Source organism: Labrus bergylta, chromosome 6, assembly GCF_963930695.1.
Source record: "Labrus bergylta chromosome 6, fLabBer1.1, whole genome shotgun sequence".
Lineage (NCBI taxonomy): Eukaryota > Metazoa > Chordata > Actinopteri > Labriformes > Labridae > Labrus > Labrus bergylta.
In genome coordinates this window covers 26,500,313-26,518,828 of record NC_089200.1, presented here as the reverse complement: position 1 = coordinate 26,518,828, position 18,516 = coordinate 26,500,313, and the positions used below count along the sequence as shown (strand labels likewise).

Below are 18,516 nucleotides of genomic sequence, written 5' to 3'. Positions count from 1 at the left end.
TGCAATGTTCATTTCCCCTCCACAAATCTTTTGTCTGTTTTTAATAGATCGTACCATGATTTTGCCATTTAGGAGTAGAGGAGTAGAAAAAGAACATTGCATGCAGGTGTGGTCAAAAAGGTGCAAATAAGCTGGTGACAAAGTGAAAAAAATCAGGCAGTGCAGGAACACAGTGACAGGTTTTAGACAGGAAGAAGCAAAGGACAGCTGTAGTTTTAGCAGACAGTGAGGTATGGTGCAACAACAACACTATAAAAGTGTAACGGAGCTATGCATTGTTTAACTGAACAAAACGCTTGATCTGAGTTAATTGTGGTTCCTCCAAGCTTTGGAACAGTTAGTAAAGGAACATGGAAGTTAGGTGACAGGGCAGCAGATTCCAGCCAGTTTTAAATAATGGACTCGATTAGACCAAAGTGCTCCTCGTTGCAGACAAACGTGGCGTAGCAAACACCCTTTGCTATCCATGGAAGACGTCATGCATGGTGCCTCTACCTGGCAGCAGTAGTGTCAAAGTGACACAAAAATTGTGCAGAACGATACAACTGCAACTGGGCATGCAGTGCTTTGTATCAGCTTGAACAGCATCAAGCAGCCACTTTCACATCCAAACAAGCTTTTCACATTCTCCGTCTCAGTTAGTGATGCCTGCAAGTAACTACAGTTACTCAAGCCACGCAAACAGTCACCATGATGCCAAGTCCAAATCTGGTGTCTGTTTCTGACTTTACCTACAATCAGAACAGTCCTCTGTTGCAGTAAACCCATGACTTCTTTCAACAAACACAGCCCAGTTAAAGACAAGACTCCATCATTAGGAGGTGCATGATGTAAGAGCATACACAGCTGGATGGGTTAATGTAATGTTGATGAGCGGGGAGCTTTGTCTGATGGTTTGTCTGGTGATGGAGCCCCCCGTGACAAACATGGTGCACTCACTTTCTCTAGTGTGTCTATCCTCTGCTTCAGGAGCCGGTTCTCTGTTCGCAGCCTCTGCAAGACAAAGAAAATATAATCACATGAAAATAAATAAGAATCGTGGAGCCTTCATAATACTTTAATCACTCAGCAATCTCTACCAACCTTTATCTCCACCTGCTCCTCCATTTCTTTAGTTTTGATTGTAGTGTATTCTTTTTCTAACCTGAAAAAGATCAGTCATTAAGTAAATACCTGGGGTCGCATTTAGAAAAACAGTGCATAGAGTCCATACTAAAAGTGTACCTGCACCCAAAACCCAGAAATAGGGTGTACACAAAATAATTCAGATTTATAAAACCTTGCGTATCCACATCTACAAACATCTGTGCGCACATGGATAAGCCTCATATTCGGCTCTCTACACGCACACATTCAAACATAAACGGTCAATACAAAGCACCATGAATGAAAATGGAAACAAACGAGCGGGCAGATCAGCGGTTTCCAGCACTGGATCACAGCGGCAACTGGAAGAAAGATGAAGAAAATCTACTTTCTGACTCAGAAATGCAGGTGGTAAAAAAAAAAAAGAAGCACAAATCGGTAGTTTGTTGCAGCAGGAAGATTACAAACTACAGATAAATCTGAGAATGACACCACATTGCTGCTGCAATCACACTGTCCTCCTACAGTGCCAAAACATCCACCGTTCATCATTATACACAAAAGTATCTGCGGTGTTGATGTTTACAGGAGCCACACTCATTTCTTCTTGTCAGAGTGCTCATGTCAGTCAGCAGTCTCTCAATCTGTATGATATTGTTTATCAAAAGTTTGATCGATTAACAAAAAACTTTCTATCATGGTGAACTCTGCATGCACTATGAGTCATGTTGAGGATATTTAATGATTGTGTTGGGAGATGCCTGGCTTAGTTTTCAAACTTTATTCATGTAGAAGAGAGTAAAGAGCTTCCCTTGAAACTAGGATTAGTTTTAATTATTTTTAAGATCAAAATACATGAACAAGTTGAGTTGAATCACACATCTATAAATTATGGCATTACCTAAAAAATAAAAAATAAAAACCCAAACATCAAAAATGACATTGGAAAAACATGACTATGAAGTTGTCATGATGAAGCTTTTCTTCTTTAATACCATCTATTTCTGGGGTTTTATGACTTAATTCCAGATTGGACAGTGGATTGAGAAGGAAATCGAAGCGCGGGGGGGGGGGAATGAGGAATGACATGCTAAAAAGGAGTATCACATTGGACCTAGACCTGGCCAAGAGCAAACCACTAGGCCACTGGTGGACCAAGTTTGAGAAGTTTTAACCTAAAATTGAGAAGGACTGACTAGGATGTGAGTGATGAACTTTTCCAAGGTGCTGTGTCAAAAAAAAAAAAACACTGACAAAGGAGAAGTTAGTGGCTGTTGATGAAATGAGAGCTGTGCTTACTTTTTCATCTTCTTGGCATTGTATTTAACTTGATAAGCAGCCAGGATGACTTTATCTGGTCCACTATCCAGCTGGTGCGGGATGACCCTCTGAAAGTGCTGCAGGACAGAGGGGAACACAGAGGCTGGATAAGTGCCACAAACCCACCCACAAAACAGCTCATTTCAAGCAGCTAGTATGCTCATGTCTTAGTCAGGAGTTTCTTTGACCTCAAAGCACTACATCACACGCCAGCATTTACACAGGTCCACCTTGGGAGGATACGTATCAATTACCTGGGTGTGGTGGAGATTCCTCCCAAGAGGGTGCTGTGTATTTTGCTCCAGAAATCTGAGCTGTTTAAATGACAAGTTATGTAACGGCCGTGATGATTTACCTGTAACATTCCCTCCATGTCGAGCTGGATGAGTTCAGTCTGGTTCATCTGGAGGATGGCAAGGCCCACACGGAAAACTATCTCCAGACCCTGAAGTAAGAGGACGACAGTAAACATGGAGTCATGTTTTGAAAGAAAAAAAGACACTCAGTCAGCTCTAAAAAAAAAGCTGTTTTTAAATTGTTTGATAGTTAAAATTAGTGACACAACTTTTCAGAGTAGTGATGAGATGACTGTCATTACTTGATTTGAACTTTAGTGTTTCTATTTTCTCCAACAGGTGGTGCTAACGGATAACATTTCCATTATAGTAAGTATGTAGTCAATCTAGAGCAAATGTTAACCTTATATTGAGAGTAAAAAAAAAAAAACTTGGCTTCAATGCAAGGGTTTACTGTTCCTCTTTCAGGTTTCATATCTGCTTTTAACACAACTGTACTGAGGCTTTTAGGCACAGTGACATGCAACAGGTTCAACAGCAGATTAAGTTTAACTATTAAATAACAAACCCGAGGAAGTTAGAGGGTGAAAGAGTTGTTGACATCCTGGGAGAACTGCTTTCAGAGTGAACTCAAGAGTAAAAATCTAAAGCTACATATATCTCAAGGGAAATATGTAAAAATACAAATTCTGTACAAACTGATATGTAGAAGTCCGTACAGAATAATATGCAAAAAGCATATGCAGTTCCTTTTAACTGACCTCACACATGAAAATGTCAAAGATCCTTGTTGCAACGGGCAAAGGGAAGGAGGTGAGGAAGATGGTGAGGAACCAGGAGGAGGCGTACATGGATGTGTGAAAGCTTTGAGCCTGGAAATGCATGTGTAGGTCTGGGAGTTGCTCCTGCAAGTTTAAAGATCACATGGATTTACACCATCACCCTATACGACAACTGCCCTTACACAAGTCTGCAGCCTAATTTATACTTGTTCGCTGGGACACAGAGCCGTAGTGAGCTTTTATACTTGTGCACTCGTGTGTTTGTGCTGCTTTGCAAATACACCGGCAAAATGATACTCGGTGAAGTTTTTTGGTTACTTTATTAAAGTTTTAAAGGCTTCTTTGTGTACTTCCAATAATGGTGACTAATTAAGTGGATCATGTTCAAGAACTACAGCACACACAGCATCGAGAACTGTGTCCGAGGTATTTTCAGTAGAAAAAAACAAAACAGTCACATTTGAGGTCTGTGATGTTATACTGAAATTATATTTCTGGGTCAGTTAATCATCAGACCACAGTGGAGGATGTATGCCCTGAATATCTATGCACAAGTATAAACCAGGCTTCATTTAGAGTACGAGTTCCTTTGGAAAATTAGTGAAATCATGTGACAAAATAGTGACATCACAGACAAACAATAACAATTTAAAATAAAGTTTGACAGAATAAGAACAATAAAGTTTGAAGTTACAAATACATGTTGAGAGAAAAGCCTGGAAGAAGTGATACTTCAGAATAAAACTACAATAATAGTAATAATAAAAAAGGAAATTGAAGAAATTAAAGAAAATCAAATTCAACAAGGGACATTCTGTTCTTATCATATGTTACAGTATATACATGTTTGGATTCTTGAGATTTAGGCAGAGATTTATATAACAATTATATCATGTGACCTCGACAAGTTAGTGTGAAAAGCCAGAGGTTCCTACCTGGATCATAAACTCAAACTGGTACATGCAGAGTCCCAGCTCGGCCATACTGGGTTTGAAAAGTTCACGCAATCTGTAGTCCTGCATCAACTTCACAAACACACAGAAAGCCTCCTCTTCTGGCATCTAAAAGAAACAACAGGATCCCATCGACCCACTATCAATCCATCTCTTACTTCAACTCGTGAAAGTATTTGCATGCAGCTGGTGCGTCGTGTGTTTTTTGGTGAAGATGGGATAGTTACCTGCATGAGTAGCAGTCCTACTATAAATGCACTTCCTTGACAGTAACCGACCTCACGGTCAACCAGAGAATACGCCTGAGGAAAGAGGGATTCACTTTATTAGAGTTTCAGTGATCAGAGAGTCAGAGTCATGCTTTCTTTGTGGATTTACTCAACTGTCAGTTTTAAACCTGAAACTGAGCCAGAACACCTCCCTTTGTTATCTGATTATGATGATTATCAGTTCATCCATATCTTCTGAATCTTACCTTCATGACGTTGAAGAGCACTTCCTGGCCCAAGCTGTCTTTCTCCTTGAAGAAATCGTGTTCAGGATATGTGCGGGCGATGTCTCTGCGAATCAGCTTCTCGCAGGGCGACGTCATCTTCAGGAGCTCCGAGTACTGATCTTTGATGGGCATATTCTGGGCGTTGCACAAGAGCTGCCACACTATTGCTCGAAAGTGGTGAGGGACCCCTTTTCTTACAAGATCCTGCAGAAAAAAAGAGAATCGATACTTTGTGAAATTGATGTCAATCTAGCTATTATAAAGAACCAAGGCTGTCACTACGCCAACATTTTAATCTTCAATTCGATTCAAGTAAATATCAAAGGATATTGATATCTGTTTCGATACCACGGCAAATAAAATTGAAGTCCTTGGCAACTAAAATCAGATTCTTTCAACAACTGCAAGTGTGGGGCAGTAAAAAAAAAAAGGTCTGTTTTGTGTGAAGAAAAGGAAAAGACACTTGTATATATTTAACCAGGATGGAGCTGCTTGGATATTACGTACTCTATTATTTTTCCCCATCTCAGCAGAGTGTCTTGTAATAATACAGTTTTCATTGCCAGATATAATCTTGTCAGTAGGGCACTTTTCAGAGTGATTTGTTTCCAAATAATATTGCTGATACAATTTGATTAAGCAATTTCCTGTGCTGACAGGGAGCACTGGTCTTTCCTGCTGTGGTGGGATTGTGTGTGTGTGTGTGTGTGTGTACATCTGGTCAGTGCAGGGTGCATCTGGGGCAGAGGTCCTCCCACACAGGCTTTCAGCAGGAGATCCCTCTCGCCTCTTAGAGGTTACACAAGACAAACGGAGCTTTGTGCTGGAACAATGTACCGCCTCATATCTCTGCTGTGTCCAAGTAAAAACTCCTTTCTGAGTGAAACCACTGAATTATCTCCCATTTTCTTTTCACACTTTATCCTCACTGACAGGCTCAAATATAGATATATTATTAATCTTTATTTTCATTAATGCTTTAATCCGAGTTAATTTGGTGTAAATGTTTATAAAACATATTGACATAACATGTGCAGTTAACCATATTAGTCCCCCCCCAAAAAAAACAACACGTTTAAAAAGCGCTTCATAGACTTTTTGAATCAAGTTTTTTTCCAGGCACACATTTGTGACCCACTGAAAATGGCTCCACGACCCACCAGATGAGAACCACTGCACTAGAAGACTATAAGTGAAATGAGATGTTTAAAAATGTTGATGAAATTACTTTAAAAAGTAAGAAGTAGTCAGCTGGGAATGTTTTTATTGTCCGTATGTCAGCTGGTGCTTCTGGAGAACTCTGATGACCTTGTGTCTTCAAGGTAAAACACAGGACTCCTGTTTGTCGGCTGATAGATATAAATATAAGCAGTCTACGCTTTGTTTTGAGCAGACTGATGTGATTGCACTGGCAAAATGCTGGGTTTGGTAAAGCTCTATCAAATATCCACTCATGTAAATACAAATCTCCTCGGTCCAAATGAAATATGTAACATTTTCAAAACACACCCGGGATTCTGCTGACAAGTTTCCTTCCTTCATGCGACTGACAATCTGTTTTTCTCTGAAGGCTGAGGGGGAAGAAACATCAGATGTGTGGATTTCTCAGCAGTTATGATTAATACCTCACGTTAGTTGCAACAACAGCCATCTGCTCATTACTACTTTTGTTGAATTACATAATGCATGTCCACCAGTCCCTCACAGTACTTCCTCATTTCCACGCTAAGTGACCAGAAAAACAGAAACCGGGCCCCATAATGCAGATGTTCTACTCCATTTACAGATGGGTGGCTTCTTAAACAGCTTCAAGCAACAGCAACGCTTGTTTTTGCATGTTAACGGATTGCAGACAATGGAATTTAAGTGTGAAAAATTATGACTAAAGCATGATGGTGATCATGGGGATTTGGAAAGAAACACCCTGCACCAAATACCTACAATGATATGGGCTAATACAGCAAACAGAAAGAGGAACAAAGAAAGCGGTGGTGTTTTCTTAAATATGGCGGTGCCAGATAACAATATGGAGCGATGAGAGTTTTGTTTTCTAAGGTTTTCATCTGCAAAGAGGAAGTAGGTTCATGCACAGCTTTGGATTCAGTGTCTGAAAGAGGAGAGCTAGCAACCTGTTGTCTTGTACTGAGGCGAGCCAATGCTCCCGCTTTGAAGTAACTTTAGCGTTAGTCAAACAGCGAAGCTATGATTGTGTCATCAGTATCTGTGGTTTAAAGTGATTAAGCAGATCAGAAAGTTTTGTTGAGTTTTACCTGAACTGTGTTGAAGTTGGAATGACCATGTGGTGACATGATGCTGTCTGGTAACTATTTGCTTTATTGGAGATGGTAGTAAATCGTACCAAATAAGACAAGCTGTAATGTCAGAGATCCAAACGTAGCAGTTATAGCTAGCGTGACAAAACGAATGAATCACGCGCAATTTCCACATGCAGTGGCACCACAGTCCGTCAACGCTGCGTTCAACGCTGCGTACAACGCTGCAGTTTGCCACCACTGTAGTCAATGCTCCTGTTTCCACATCACACGCCGCGGCCTGTCTCTGAAACTATTTTTGACGCAGCCGGCTGCAAGTACACATCAAGCTGGACAGACTAGATCAACCGAGACTGAAAGTCAGACAAGGGAACGCACAGAACATGCACATCCGGTCAATTTCAAAATAAAAAAAAAATACACAGACTCCAGATAGTATATACCACATCCCTTTAACAACACAACATCCAAACATGCACAGAATGAGCAGCAAATCATCTTTAGAGTCAAAGCAGCACGTTGTTTGCATGTTTTTCTCTTTATTCCTGCATGATCTTGTAGTTCTCCTGTGTTCAGCTGCTCCTGCTTGACTATATAAAGAGTTGTCTGCATAAGCTATAGGACAGAAGTGTCTGTTGTACTAAGAGTGACCTCACATTGATTTGGCCTATAGTGAAAGAATCCTTTGTGTTGATGAGTCTTCAGTTTTCACGACCTTTAATAGCTGGTTAGCTTCAAACTTTTGCAGTTGCACTAAGCTGTTAGTTACATTAGGAAACTGCAGGCCGCTAACTGAGTCATTGTTGTGCCTGTTTATCACACAGTTATCAAACCAACTACAGAACAGGGTTATGCCAGAGACAGTGACTGGCCATTGGCTTATCACAAGACTTCAGGGAGTAACCAAAGAAACAAACAACCTAAAATTAGCCGCAAAAGTCAGGAGCTAAAATACATTCAAGGACAGCACTTCAGGGTCGCCCTGGACTAAGATAACCTTTGAAAATATTTCCTAGTAAAAATGTAAACAAATAGAGCCATTGTAGCATTAAGCAGAGCAGAAATACTTCGATCAGACATCACAAGTGACACGACGCAGACTAGATCTTCACTTTCTTTAAAGTCCAGATTTAAGTCTGTCTCTTTCTGCTGGGCCTTTATTTCTATCATAATAATACAAGGGGACGATTTCAAAAATTCTGAAAATATTTGTTGAAGAATTGATGAAATATCAGTCTTGACCATAGTAAATGTGTCATATGTGTCTCAGTAAGATGTTAAAGCAGTCCTGTGTCAGTAAGCTCTTAATCAGGTCTGCACGGGACTGGGCTGTCACTCAACAAGTAGTCATGTGCGCTCGTCTCACCTTAAGCTGCTTCTCCTTCTTTTTGCGCACATCCTCCCACTCATTGACAATACGTCCCCACAGGATCCACGTGTCCTCCTCCAGGTGGGAGAGGTTGGAGGAGGCGGAGGAGCTGGACACCAGGGAGGAGCCACTGTTTCGCCTGGAGCCGTTCATGGAGCGCAGCGACTTGCTGTCTGTCTCCAACAGCCTGTAGTGAAGGCAAGAGAATGAATGTACTGTTATTCAAGTGAAACAGAATCAGACACAACAACATTTATTTATCTTTATCTCAAGGAAACCGAAATATCTCTTCTTAGCAGACACTCGCCAAGAACATAAAGGAAAATACTATTAGGAAACTTTACGATAAATACCAATGTAATGGATCTGAATCTGTTGTTCAGACACAATGTTGTTACGTTTTTTATTTTCCTCAATCTAAACACATGCTGTACTTCAAAAGTGAGTTTTGCACCTCAGGGCGCACTCATGCTAGGCCCTGTTGCTCTGTACCGCGCTGAAGCCCGATTGCAATCAGTAAAATAAAATGCTGATACAGATAATCGGCCAAGTGCTGAATGTCGGACCCAGTTAATCGGCCGACCCCTAGTTTGAACTTTACATTTGGAATAACCTGATTTTAATACAAACCATGAAAACTTCAAATCACAGTTTGAAATGTTCAGCTACCTCTGCCAATATCTTAAACCCCAACTTAATTTATCTTTAGCTTAATATGACAATAGTAAAAGAAGAAATGACTGTATGTGACCAAACATACAACAAAGTATTACATTTAACAATAATAAAAACTAGAATAACAGTGTAAAGGAAGGTGTCAGCCCTCCACATACAACCAAACCAGCATCATGGACTTTGGCATCAACTCTCAAATAGCTAAACTGTACATGACAACACATCAACCCTTAATCAACCATCAATCAAGGTTTTGAAAGGGTTCAGATCTGGTGATTGTAAGGCCACAGTCTGTTATTCACATATATTTATACTTACCAGACCATTCAGGGCACCCTGTTATCGTCTGAATGGGGACATTGAGCACACTCCAATCAGGGAATTGATTTGCATAACAAAGCTACCACATCCCCTCACAATGGGGTTTAAGCTAAAAGTTTGATCCTTTCATTTATCATGTAAAATGGATATGCTGTTAGAGTTCAGAGGTGTTGATACGAGTCCTGCTAAAAGGAGAATCAGTGCCAGACAAATTGCAAGCTGAGATTGATGCAAACAAACAAACCACATCCTGTGTTGAAATCAAAGCTGCCCACATTTCTGGGGCACAGCTAAAAATGGACAGCTCATTTTGAAGCCACTTAACACTGTTGTATTACAGAGTTATAACCCACTGAAACCCCCCAGTGACAGACTGTAACAGCCAGTTCATAAGCCACATAGCACCTGATTCCCTTCTTCACATGTTTAAAGGATTTGTAAGTTTTGTTGGATTTGTTCATCAGTCCCAATACTGCAGGCTTTCCCAACCTTGGGGACATGACCCCACATAGGGTCCCAAGGAAATCAAATGGGGTCGTCCATTTTTTATTGATTAATAAACCACATATTGTAAATTCTAATATATTGAACACAGGCTTCACAACAATATACGCGAAAAAGCCAGAATGTTTACTTTTACAAAATTTGTGTAGAGAGAATCAGTGCCTTGCTCAATGGCTCCTCGGCAGTGCTCAGGAAGTGATCTGGCACCTCTCCAGCTACCAGACCAACGTCCAGATTTGGTCTGCACCGGGACTTGAACCCGTGACCGTCCCAGCCCAAATCCCTACAGACTGAGCTACTACCGCCCGCCCCCAAACTCAAATTTACTATAAACGCTGGTGTTTCACTCCTACAGCAGACAAACAGTTTCTGCTCATCTTCACTGGTCTTCAAACTGTGGTGGAAACAACACCAGGATGAAGGAAACAAGAGGAACAAACAGGCATTACCTATTCATGTAACAGCCCTATATTAGTTCTCTTCTTTCTCCTTAAAATTGGTTGATTGACATTTAAACAACACCCCTCTACTCAATGTACATATACTACAGTTACCATCTAAGCTGCATTGGTGGGGATAAAAAACTCAACCAATTTGTTTTCAGCGGGTTGATCTTGCGCTGTATCACTCTTATCAGTTTGTAATTTGAGGTACTGACAGAGTGACCTGATCAGGGATCAGTGTGCAGAGGAAAGAAGCTGTGACACCCGACCTGTGCAGCACAGAGGAGCTCATGACAGACACACAAAGGCTCAGACACCTGATCTCGGAAAAAAAGACCGGGGCCTCTGCACTGGAGCCTGTGATGTCACTGAGGGTGCTCCCACATTGGCTAGGATTACAGCCAAATTTGGGTCGGGTGGGAGGGAGAGAGACATGGACAACCAGAAAGTCCAGCCAGCAGCAACAGAGCTTCTTAACTTAACTTGTATTCAGCTCTAGTTGTCAGACAAAATCTAGTCTAGTAGCTGCAATATGTGAGACATGGCCAAATGTTTCAAGCATTTCTGTCAGCTCTTCACAAAGTCACATTACAAGTCATCAACACTGCACACCAAGGCTGTGTTACACATGAACCTGAACAGACTTACACCCCTGCTAATAATTCACCAGTATCCAAACACAAGTCAGAAGCTTTACAAACAAAAAAAAGCCAAAGAATTACAGAGAATCTGCATTCATGAAACAATATTTGAGGCTTTTTAAAGTTACTTTTTGACTAAAACTGAGTTTTAGTCTCAGTTTATACAAAAAAAATTTAAGGGGGAAAATTCTTGTCTTGAAAGTGAAACTGTTTTTAATTTCATGAAATCATTTTGCAGTTTGCCAGAAGCAGGATAACAAGTCAAAGAATAAAGTCCACCTTACCAAGAAAAATTCATGATGTTATCCTCATGTCTCGTGCTTTCATGGATTCTGAAGCAGTGGCATGCCTGATTTACAGAATTAAGCAGTCAGTGTGGGACTTCCTGGTCTGTGTGAAGCTATCGAGTGAATGCTAGTGCCTTTTATCTGCTCTGTAGGGTACAAAGGCCTCACCAAACACACAAACACTTGGTAAGCAGGAGCAGGATTCTTCACAGTATCTGTAAAACAAACATGAATACCAAAGAGCTCCCCACTTTGTTAAACCTGCTAAACCTGCTTATTTTGTAGATTTTCTAACATCCCAATTTGCTACGCTCATTTCTTAATGTGAAGGAAAACACAAAAACTATTTTTTTTTAACTGTTAAAATCTGGCCCTTCCTTAGGAGGTTTACATTCTTGCAAGATTTAAACGGCCATTTTCCAAATGCTTATTTATCACTAAACATTTAAAACTGTATATAAATCAAATGGCCGAGCGAAAGAAGACTTTTTATGGCCTCCTTCTCTCTAACCGTACCCTGACCCCTGAAGTAATTATGAATGACCTAACAAATCACTTTTTTCAGGTTTACTATTGTTTCATAAGTGCTGCTGTCAAAGTTAATTAAATTAATGCATTCCATAACTGCTTACTCTTTCCATACCCGCCCCCTCGCAGGGCTGGAAAAATAAATTTTAAACATGTCAAGCTGTTTTTATGACTATGGAAATCCTGACTGGTTGTATGCCTCTCTCTCTCTTAGCCTCAGTTTTTTTTTCTTTTAAAGATAGATTTTTGGGCGTTCAGCCTTTATTTGGATAGGACAGTGGATAGTTGGGAAGGGCATACGCAAAAAGAGCTGCTTGTCAGACCTAAACCCAGACTGACTGCTAAGATTTTGGACTCAGTGCATGGGGCACGACCTTACCGCTGGTCCATCTGAGCCCCTCTCTCTACATTTCAGCCTCTAGCATGTGTGCTGTAAAAAGGTTGACCACCTTTTATTTTAATCAGTAATTTTTCAACATATATTCATCTTTAATAATGCGTATAAAGTTGCAGCCCCATGGCAGACTTGAGCTTTTATATCAAACTTTCACATGCTGTTTTAGAGAGTATGGAGAAGCATCTTCAATGTAAGAAAACTCAGCAGGGTTCAAGATTTTAATTTAACAATATTATAAAACACTTCATTGTTCAGAGACTGGAATATAATCAAATGACTATTGCTTATTTGATTCTGTTTTTCAATGACGTCTATGAACTACACTTCAAGGAAGAATGTTCAATTTTTTGATCCAGTAGATGTCACGCTTGAGCACCAGCATGAAACCAAAACAAACTTCTGTTTGGCCACACCTCCACTATTCTGAAGCCTCCGCTCTCCTCCAGTGACACAACTCCAACCCCTCTCCACTCATGTTGAGTCTTGTTTTAATAACCAAAATTTGAGTTGCACAGAAACCTTTACCGTGTGTTGTTAATGACTTTTTTACATTTTAGACAACACTCTCTCTTTTTTGGTTTAAGACGTGACTGAGGATCTGAAGGTTTTTTTAAAAGCTTTGGTACTTAACAATACTGTCGCTCAACTAAATAACGGACAATGAATTGTATGCAAACATGTGGTATCATAAAGTATCGGACATTTTGACATCCTTAGTCCAAAAGAGACTCCATCGCAAATCAGAAGCAAAGCGTAGAAGCAAAGGCGTGTCTTGTGAGAGGCCCTGGCTGTGTGCTGTGGAGACAGGGGTCAAATGGCACATGAACTACGAGCCTCATGACAATGTAACTTCTGTTCACCAGATGGAGGTCTGCTCAGAGCTTCTTAAAAGATATTAGAAGGAACATTAAACACTTATGTAGTTGGTTTTGATCTTCCATATAAGGAAAAAGCATTGTAACAAGTGTCGCTCTGCATTCTGGAGCAGTAGCTGTTGTGGGCGTAACGATGAGTCACCGGCCTCGGAGTTCAACAGAGCTGTGCTGTCTCCTCTTCTCTGGAGTTAGCTGTGACACAGTCCTGAACTCTGAACGGCACGCTTGGTTTCCATGCTGACACTGACTGCACTAGCCATGGGTGAGAGAAACAACGGAGGAGGAATTCAACAGAGTCGGCCAAAGAGGGGTGTCACGTCATCCTCCACCAGTACTTTATTCTGATGTGAACAATGAACACCTCAGAGACGGAGCACAGATTACAATACGTCTTACTAAACAGGGTGCGACTGTACTGAGCAGTACCGGACTTTCATCAGTGGAAGTTGGTTCAATACAAAGATTTGACAATTCATTCCTTCTAGCAGGGTACAACCAAGATTCTCCAAGTTAAATTGAAGACTTTTTAAAAGGAATTTCCAAGACCACTTCAACTGAAATGTAATGCCAAAATCATAGAAATATCAGCAAATGTAGAAATACAATACAAAGGTAGAATAAATACAATGAAAAATTGTATGGAATTGAAAAACCAAATAAATGATTGTTCTCTTGGAGCAACAAGATTCATTTAATTCTAACCGAAGTCAAGAAGGTTAAAGCATGATGTATTCAAAAGACTTGCTGCATTACTTAGTCGTGGAAAAATGAGCAAGAATTATAACCAAACAGCTTAATCAACGAAGCTCTTCTGGAGTACCTGCACAGTGAGTTGGGTCAACAGCACCAGAGCAGACAGACATTAAACAGAAGTAGAATGGCAAGAATCAGCACAATTCACATCCTGGTCTCTGCCTTTTTGGTCTGCCTCCATTGCTGGATGTTAAATCTCTGATCTAAAAATCTGACAAGAGTGGCCATCGTAATTTTGGTCACTAATTAAGACAAATTAAGTGAAGACAAGACAAAGGCAGTGTGCCAAATATGCCATTTGAAACTGGCCTACCATGGTGGCACAACAAGCATGAAAAGTCACCTGAATGCTAGTTTGCTATATTTTGACGGTGTAAAAAACCGAGCCCATACTAGCTAGCAAACTTAGCTTAGCCTTAACCTTTGCTTGGAAAAGACTTATTGAGCCTCCCCTCAGCTACTGCCTTGAGGTGAATTCTCTGGATAACATCCTGCTGCGTTCACATCAGCTAACATGAACTTGCTGCGACAAAATACTAGGCGTCTGGCAGGAGAAACTCAGGGGAAAGTCTGAGTGAAAAATGTGTCTGTTTGCATTCACACATACAGCTCCTCTTGGAAATATCAGAATTTTCTTAGAATTTTGTCACTAAGAGCAACTCTTAGTACTTAGGAGACTTTGAATATGGCCCCTGGAGTTTTTCAGGAGTTTTCTGCACTCTGCGAGTGTAAAAGTCATATCACTAATTCACTGCAGCTCCATGTAGAGCTATGTTTCACTTCTGCATTAATGACAGTAGAAGATGTTAGTTATTTTTTACAGCTGATTCTAGTCTGGAGTATTCAAATTCAAAATGTTTGTGAGTTCCCCATGCTCTGTTTTGTTGTCTTTTAATGTGTTTGTGATTGTGTTTGGCTGCTGCCTCTACCAGGTCTCTCTTGTAAAAGAGATTTTTAATCTCAAAGGGACTTCCTGGTAAAATGTCCAAAGTGCATTTGAAGAAAATCAACCTTCTACCTCATTTATAAAGACTGACATTGACGGACAGGTGAAGCCTCAGTGACAAACTGTTTACCTGTTCTGCTCTTCCAGCTTGGCGAGCAGCTGCACATCGTCAGGACTGAGTGTTGCTGGTGAAGACGGCGAGAGGCCAGGCGAGGAGAGCGACGTGGAGGATGAGGTAGCAGTGGTCTGCAAGGAAGTGGGCGTGGCTACCTGGCTAGCCATCTGACTGACCGTGTGGGACACTGAGTTCTTCACCCATGAGAGAGTAGAACTCAGCTTACCAGCAACTTTGTCTGTCGCCACCTGTTGAACACGGAGAACAACTTTTTTAGGACATTTCAATAATAAACGTTAGTCTTTAGCATCCGACCTGTGGCTCCTTTCCCGCATGTATTTCCTCACACTCTCCCTGATTTCCGGCTCTGTCCACTCTCCTGTATCTCCAATAAAGTCACAAATAATAAAATGATGCTCATTGAAACATTATTCAAGTAGTCATTTCGATGCTCATTTGACAGCTGGGGCTTACAGAAACTAAGATAAACTTGCATCTAACAACATAACGACTAGTGTTGATTATTTGGAGATGAATAGGACTCTTGCGTAAGTGAGTTTCAGGACTGCAGAGCACTTTAGTTGCACCAATAACTCACAAATAGAGTCAGTTTCATAGGATCAATGCAACCGCGAGGGTTTCAAACTGAGCTTTGCAAATGACAGTCTCATGCTGATACCTCACTGATACTAAAAAGGACTACCTTTTTCCCAGTAAATGCAATGACTGCTAATAATCATTACCTTTCAGTTCAGAAAATTGATTTCATAAAAAAAAAGTGAGATGCTCAATGATTTTTAGAGACATTTCTTTACTTGTAACTTTAAAGCTTGATCCAAAGGCGACTTGGTGGAAGATCTTGAAGACGCTCCAACTCTCCTTCGAAAGTCCTCAACCAAGTCCAGTTGCCTTTGGATCAAGCTTCGAACAACCTGGATGACTGAGAACCTACACAGACATTTAACTTGTAACTTTTACCAATGCACTGCACAATCAAGAGATTTCTGTTACAAGATTTTGGTTCAAAGCGGAGCCTCTTGTGTGCAAAATTGAAGCCGTTCTCCTAAGCACTCCTCATTTTAAGAGGACAGCTCCAGATATTCTCCTGACCTGCTGCAGGGGGGTCTCCTGAGGTAAGTCATAAAAAAAAGATGCGCAAGAAGCGGATGAAGCAACAGAGTCCACTATACGACGCTACAATGAGTGAATATTTGCCTTTACAAGAGTGGAGAACAACCTACTGGGGAACAGAAAATGTAATGCAGCTGTTTAATTACGTGCACAGAGATCGCAGTGGTCACGTGCATACACTCTATGCGAAGTGCAGCAGTTAAAATATATAAACATCACTCCCCCTCCTATAGGCTCGAGCTGAATTCTCCTGATAATATCCTGCTGTGTTCTCACATCAACCCAATCTGACTTCACTTGCTGCAAAAAATGTTTAGGGGTGTGGCAGGAGAAGTCTGAGCGAAAAATGCGTCTGATTGCATTCACACACACAGCTCCTTCTGGAAATATCAGGAGTTTTTCCAGGAGTATTCTGCAAGTTTGAAAGCACTATAACACAGCAAAATCAATCACAGTGCAGTTTAAAATAACCTGTTCTTCGTAGTCGACACACCCCATGAAGTAAGTTTTGGCATGAAATCGTATGAAAACTGAATCCTGTGAATATTTTACAGATATCGCTACGGTTCTCATTAATCCAAAATCATTGGCTTTCAAACACTAACATACCCCATGAGGAAATCCTGTTTGTATTCACTGGGAGAGCACAAAAATAAAAATCAACTCATTTGAAACAACAGCAACAAGTCTCTCCTTTAGGTAATCCACTCGTCTGGACCTTCGACCGCTTTAATGACACACTACCCTGTAGTCATATGCTGATCATACAGTCAGGAGGGGTCAAAGTACTTCTTTAAGGCTCCTGCTGAAGTCAGAGTAGTGGAGGAAGTAAACCTCTGCACTCAGCATAAAAAAAAGTCTGATATTCACCTCAACTTACACCTGACAAAAAAAAGGAATTACTCTAGCGTTTAGTTCCACCTCGACAGGAAGTCTGGGTACTGCCACCAGGCAACAGAAAAAAAAAATATTGCATGCATTTCACTCTGTAAAACACCATGAGTCATTTTTCTTTGTGACTATCGGGCCAACAGAGAACAAAAGACAGAAAAGAAACAGAGAGAAACAAAGAGAGCGAAGGAAAAGACTGTGGTTAGAGTGGAGTTTGGTAGGAATGTGCTACGCTACAGACTGATATTATGTTAGCTAAGCTTTCATAACCCACCTGTGCAGACAAGGAGACAGAGAGTGACTGTAACACAGAGAAGATGATGATTCATTATTAGAGTTAGTGACCTAAAATACCTAACAAGGTTATTGTCTTTTCAACTCTAATGGCTGAAACCAAATAATGACTTGAATTTCAACTTTCAGGTACGTCTAGAAGACAAAAAAAGGGCAAAGAAAATATTAAAGTTATGGTTTTGATTGAGAACCCCAGGTGGCAGAATTTACATTCTGTGTGTGTGATTAACACTTATTTTTTCTATTATTCCTTCAGAGTTTGGATATGTTTGCCAGAAATATTTCATGTCAGGAAAAGTCAAACAAACTGAGGTTTATGGATGATATTTTAATGAGATGTTTCAATTTTCATTGAATGTAACCATTTAAAGATGGGTAGGAAAAGGCAACAGTAAAGATTATGTCTGTCAACTATCTGAACTCACCAGCTATCCGAGGACTTACACCAGCCATGTTACACTGTGTAAACCAAGAGTGTAAAAGATCATGCTAACAAGCAGAGAAAAGTTTGAAACGGCTCCAATATGGGCACGACAATGAGACTGGTTACGTGATGTAAGATTAAGATTTACTTTTATTGATCCCCGCAAGGGGAAATTTCAGTTTTTACACTCTGTAAGTCATGAACACACACTTAGGCTGAAATATACACACACATGCAGAAACAGCATCCTATGGACATGCACTAATGGAGAGAAGCCAGGGTGACGGAGCGGCCCATAGCGGGCGCTCCTGAGCTGATGGTGGGGAGAGGGTTCGGTGCCTTGCTCAGGGGCACCTCGGCAGTGCTCAGGAGGTGATCTGGCACCTGACCAGACCAACTTCCATATTTGGTCCGCACCAGGACTTGAACCGGTGACCCTCCGGTTCCCAACCCAAGTCCCTACTGCCGCCTAAATGTCACCTACCCCCTGCTGAATAATTCTGAATAATTCACACGTGTCGGGTTCACACATCAGCTCACCCTGTCGACTTCACACTCATTTTTTACCAGAGGCAAGTCTAGCAGGAAAAAAAGCCAGAGTTAAAACTCGGGGCGTTTGGGTTCACACATGCAGCTCAGCCTGAACATTTCTTGGAGTTGAGTGCATTTGTGAAAACATTGTAAGACAAATGCAACATCCCAGGTTAAATAAGGTT

At 40.8% G+C, this 18,516-nt stretch overlaps 1 protein-coding gene across 6 annotated transcripts in view; it reads right to left on the bottom strand.

Moving 5' to 3' along the window:
- evi5b (ecotropic viral integration site 5b) overlaps positions 1-18,516 on the bottom strand; it is a 40,271-nt gene that overhangs the window by 16,251 nt on the left and 5,504 nt on the right. For 3 of the 6 annotated variants that reach the window (XM_065956074.1, XM_020632078.3, XM_020632069.3), the window contains 10 exons: positions 15,076-15,308; positions 8,573-8,762; positions 4,913-5,137; positions 4,665-4,739; positions 4,420-4,545; positions 3,464-3,607; positions 2,762-2,851; positions 2,386-2,483; positions 1,084-1,144; positions 940-993 (listed from right to left, as the gene is read on the bottom strand). In XM_065956074.1, coding sequence (XP_065812146.1) covers positions 940-993; positions 1,084-1,144; positions 2,386-2,483; positions 2,762-2,851; positions 3,464-3,607; positions 4,420-4,545; positions 4,665-4,739; positions 4,913-5,137; positions 8,573-8,762; positions 15,076-15,227 — 1,215 coding nt within the window. In that variant the 5' untranslated portion in view covers positions 15,228-15,308. Of the gene's footprint in view, positions 1-939; positions 994-1,083; positions 1,145-2,385; positions 2,484-2,761; positions 2,852-3,463; positions 3,608-4,419; positions 4,546-4,664; positions 4,740-4,912; positions 5,138-8,572; positions 8,763-11,443; positions 11,548-15,075; positions 15,309-16,800; positions 16,948-18,516 lie in introns of those variants that run through there. The other 3 variants (XM_020632061.3, XM_020632088.3, XM_029277121.2) reach the window with 2 other exon arrangements.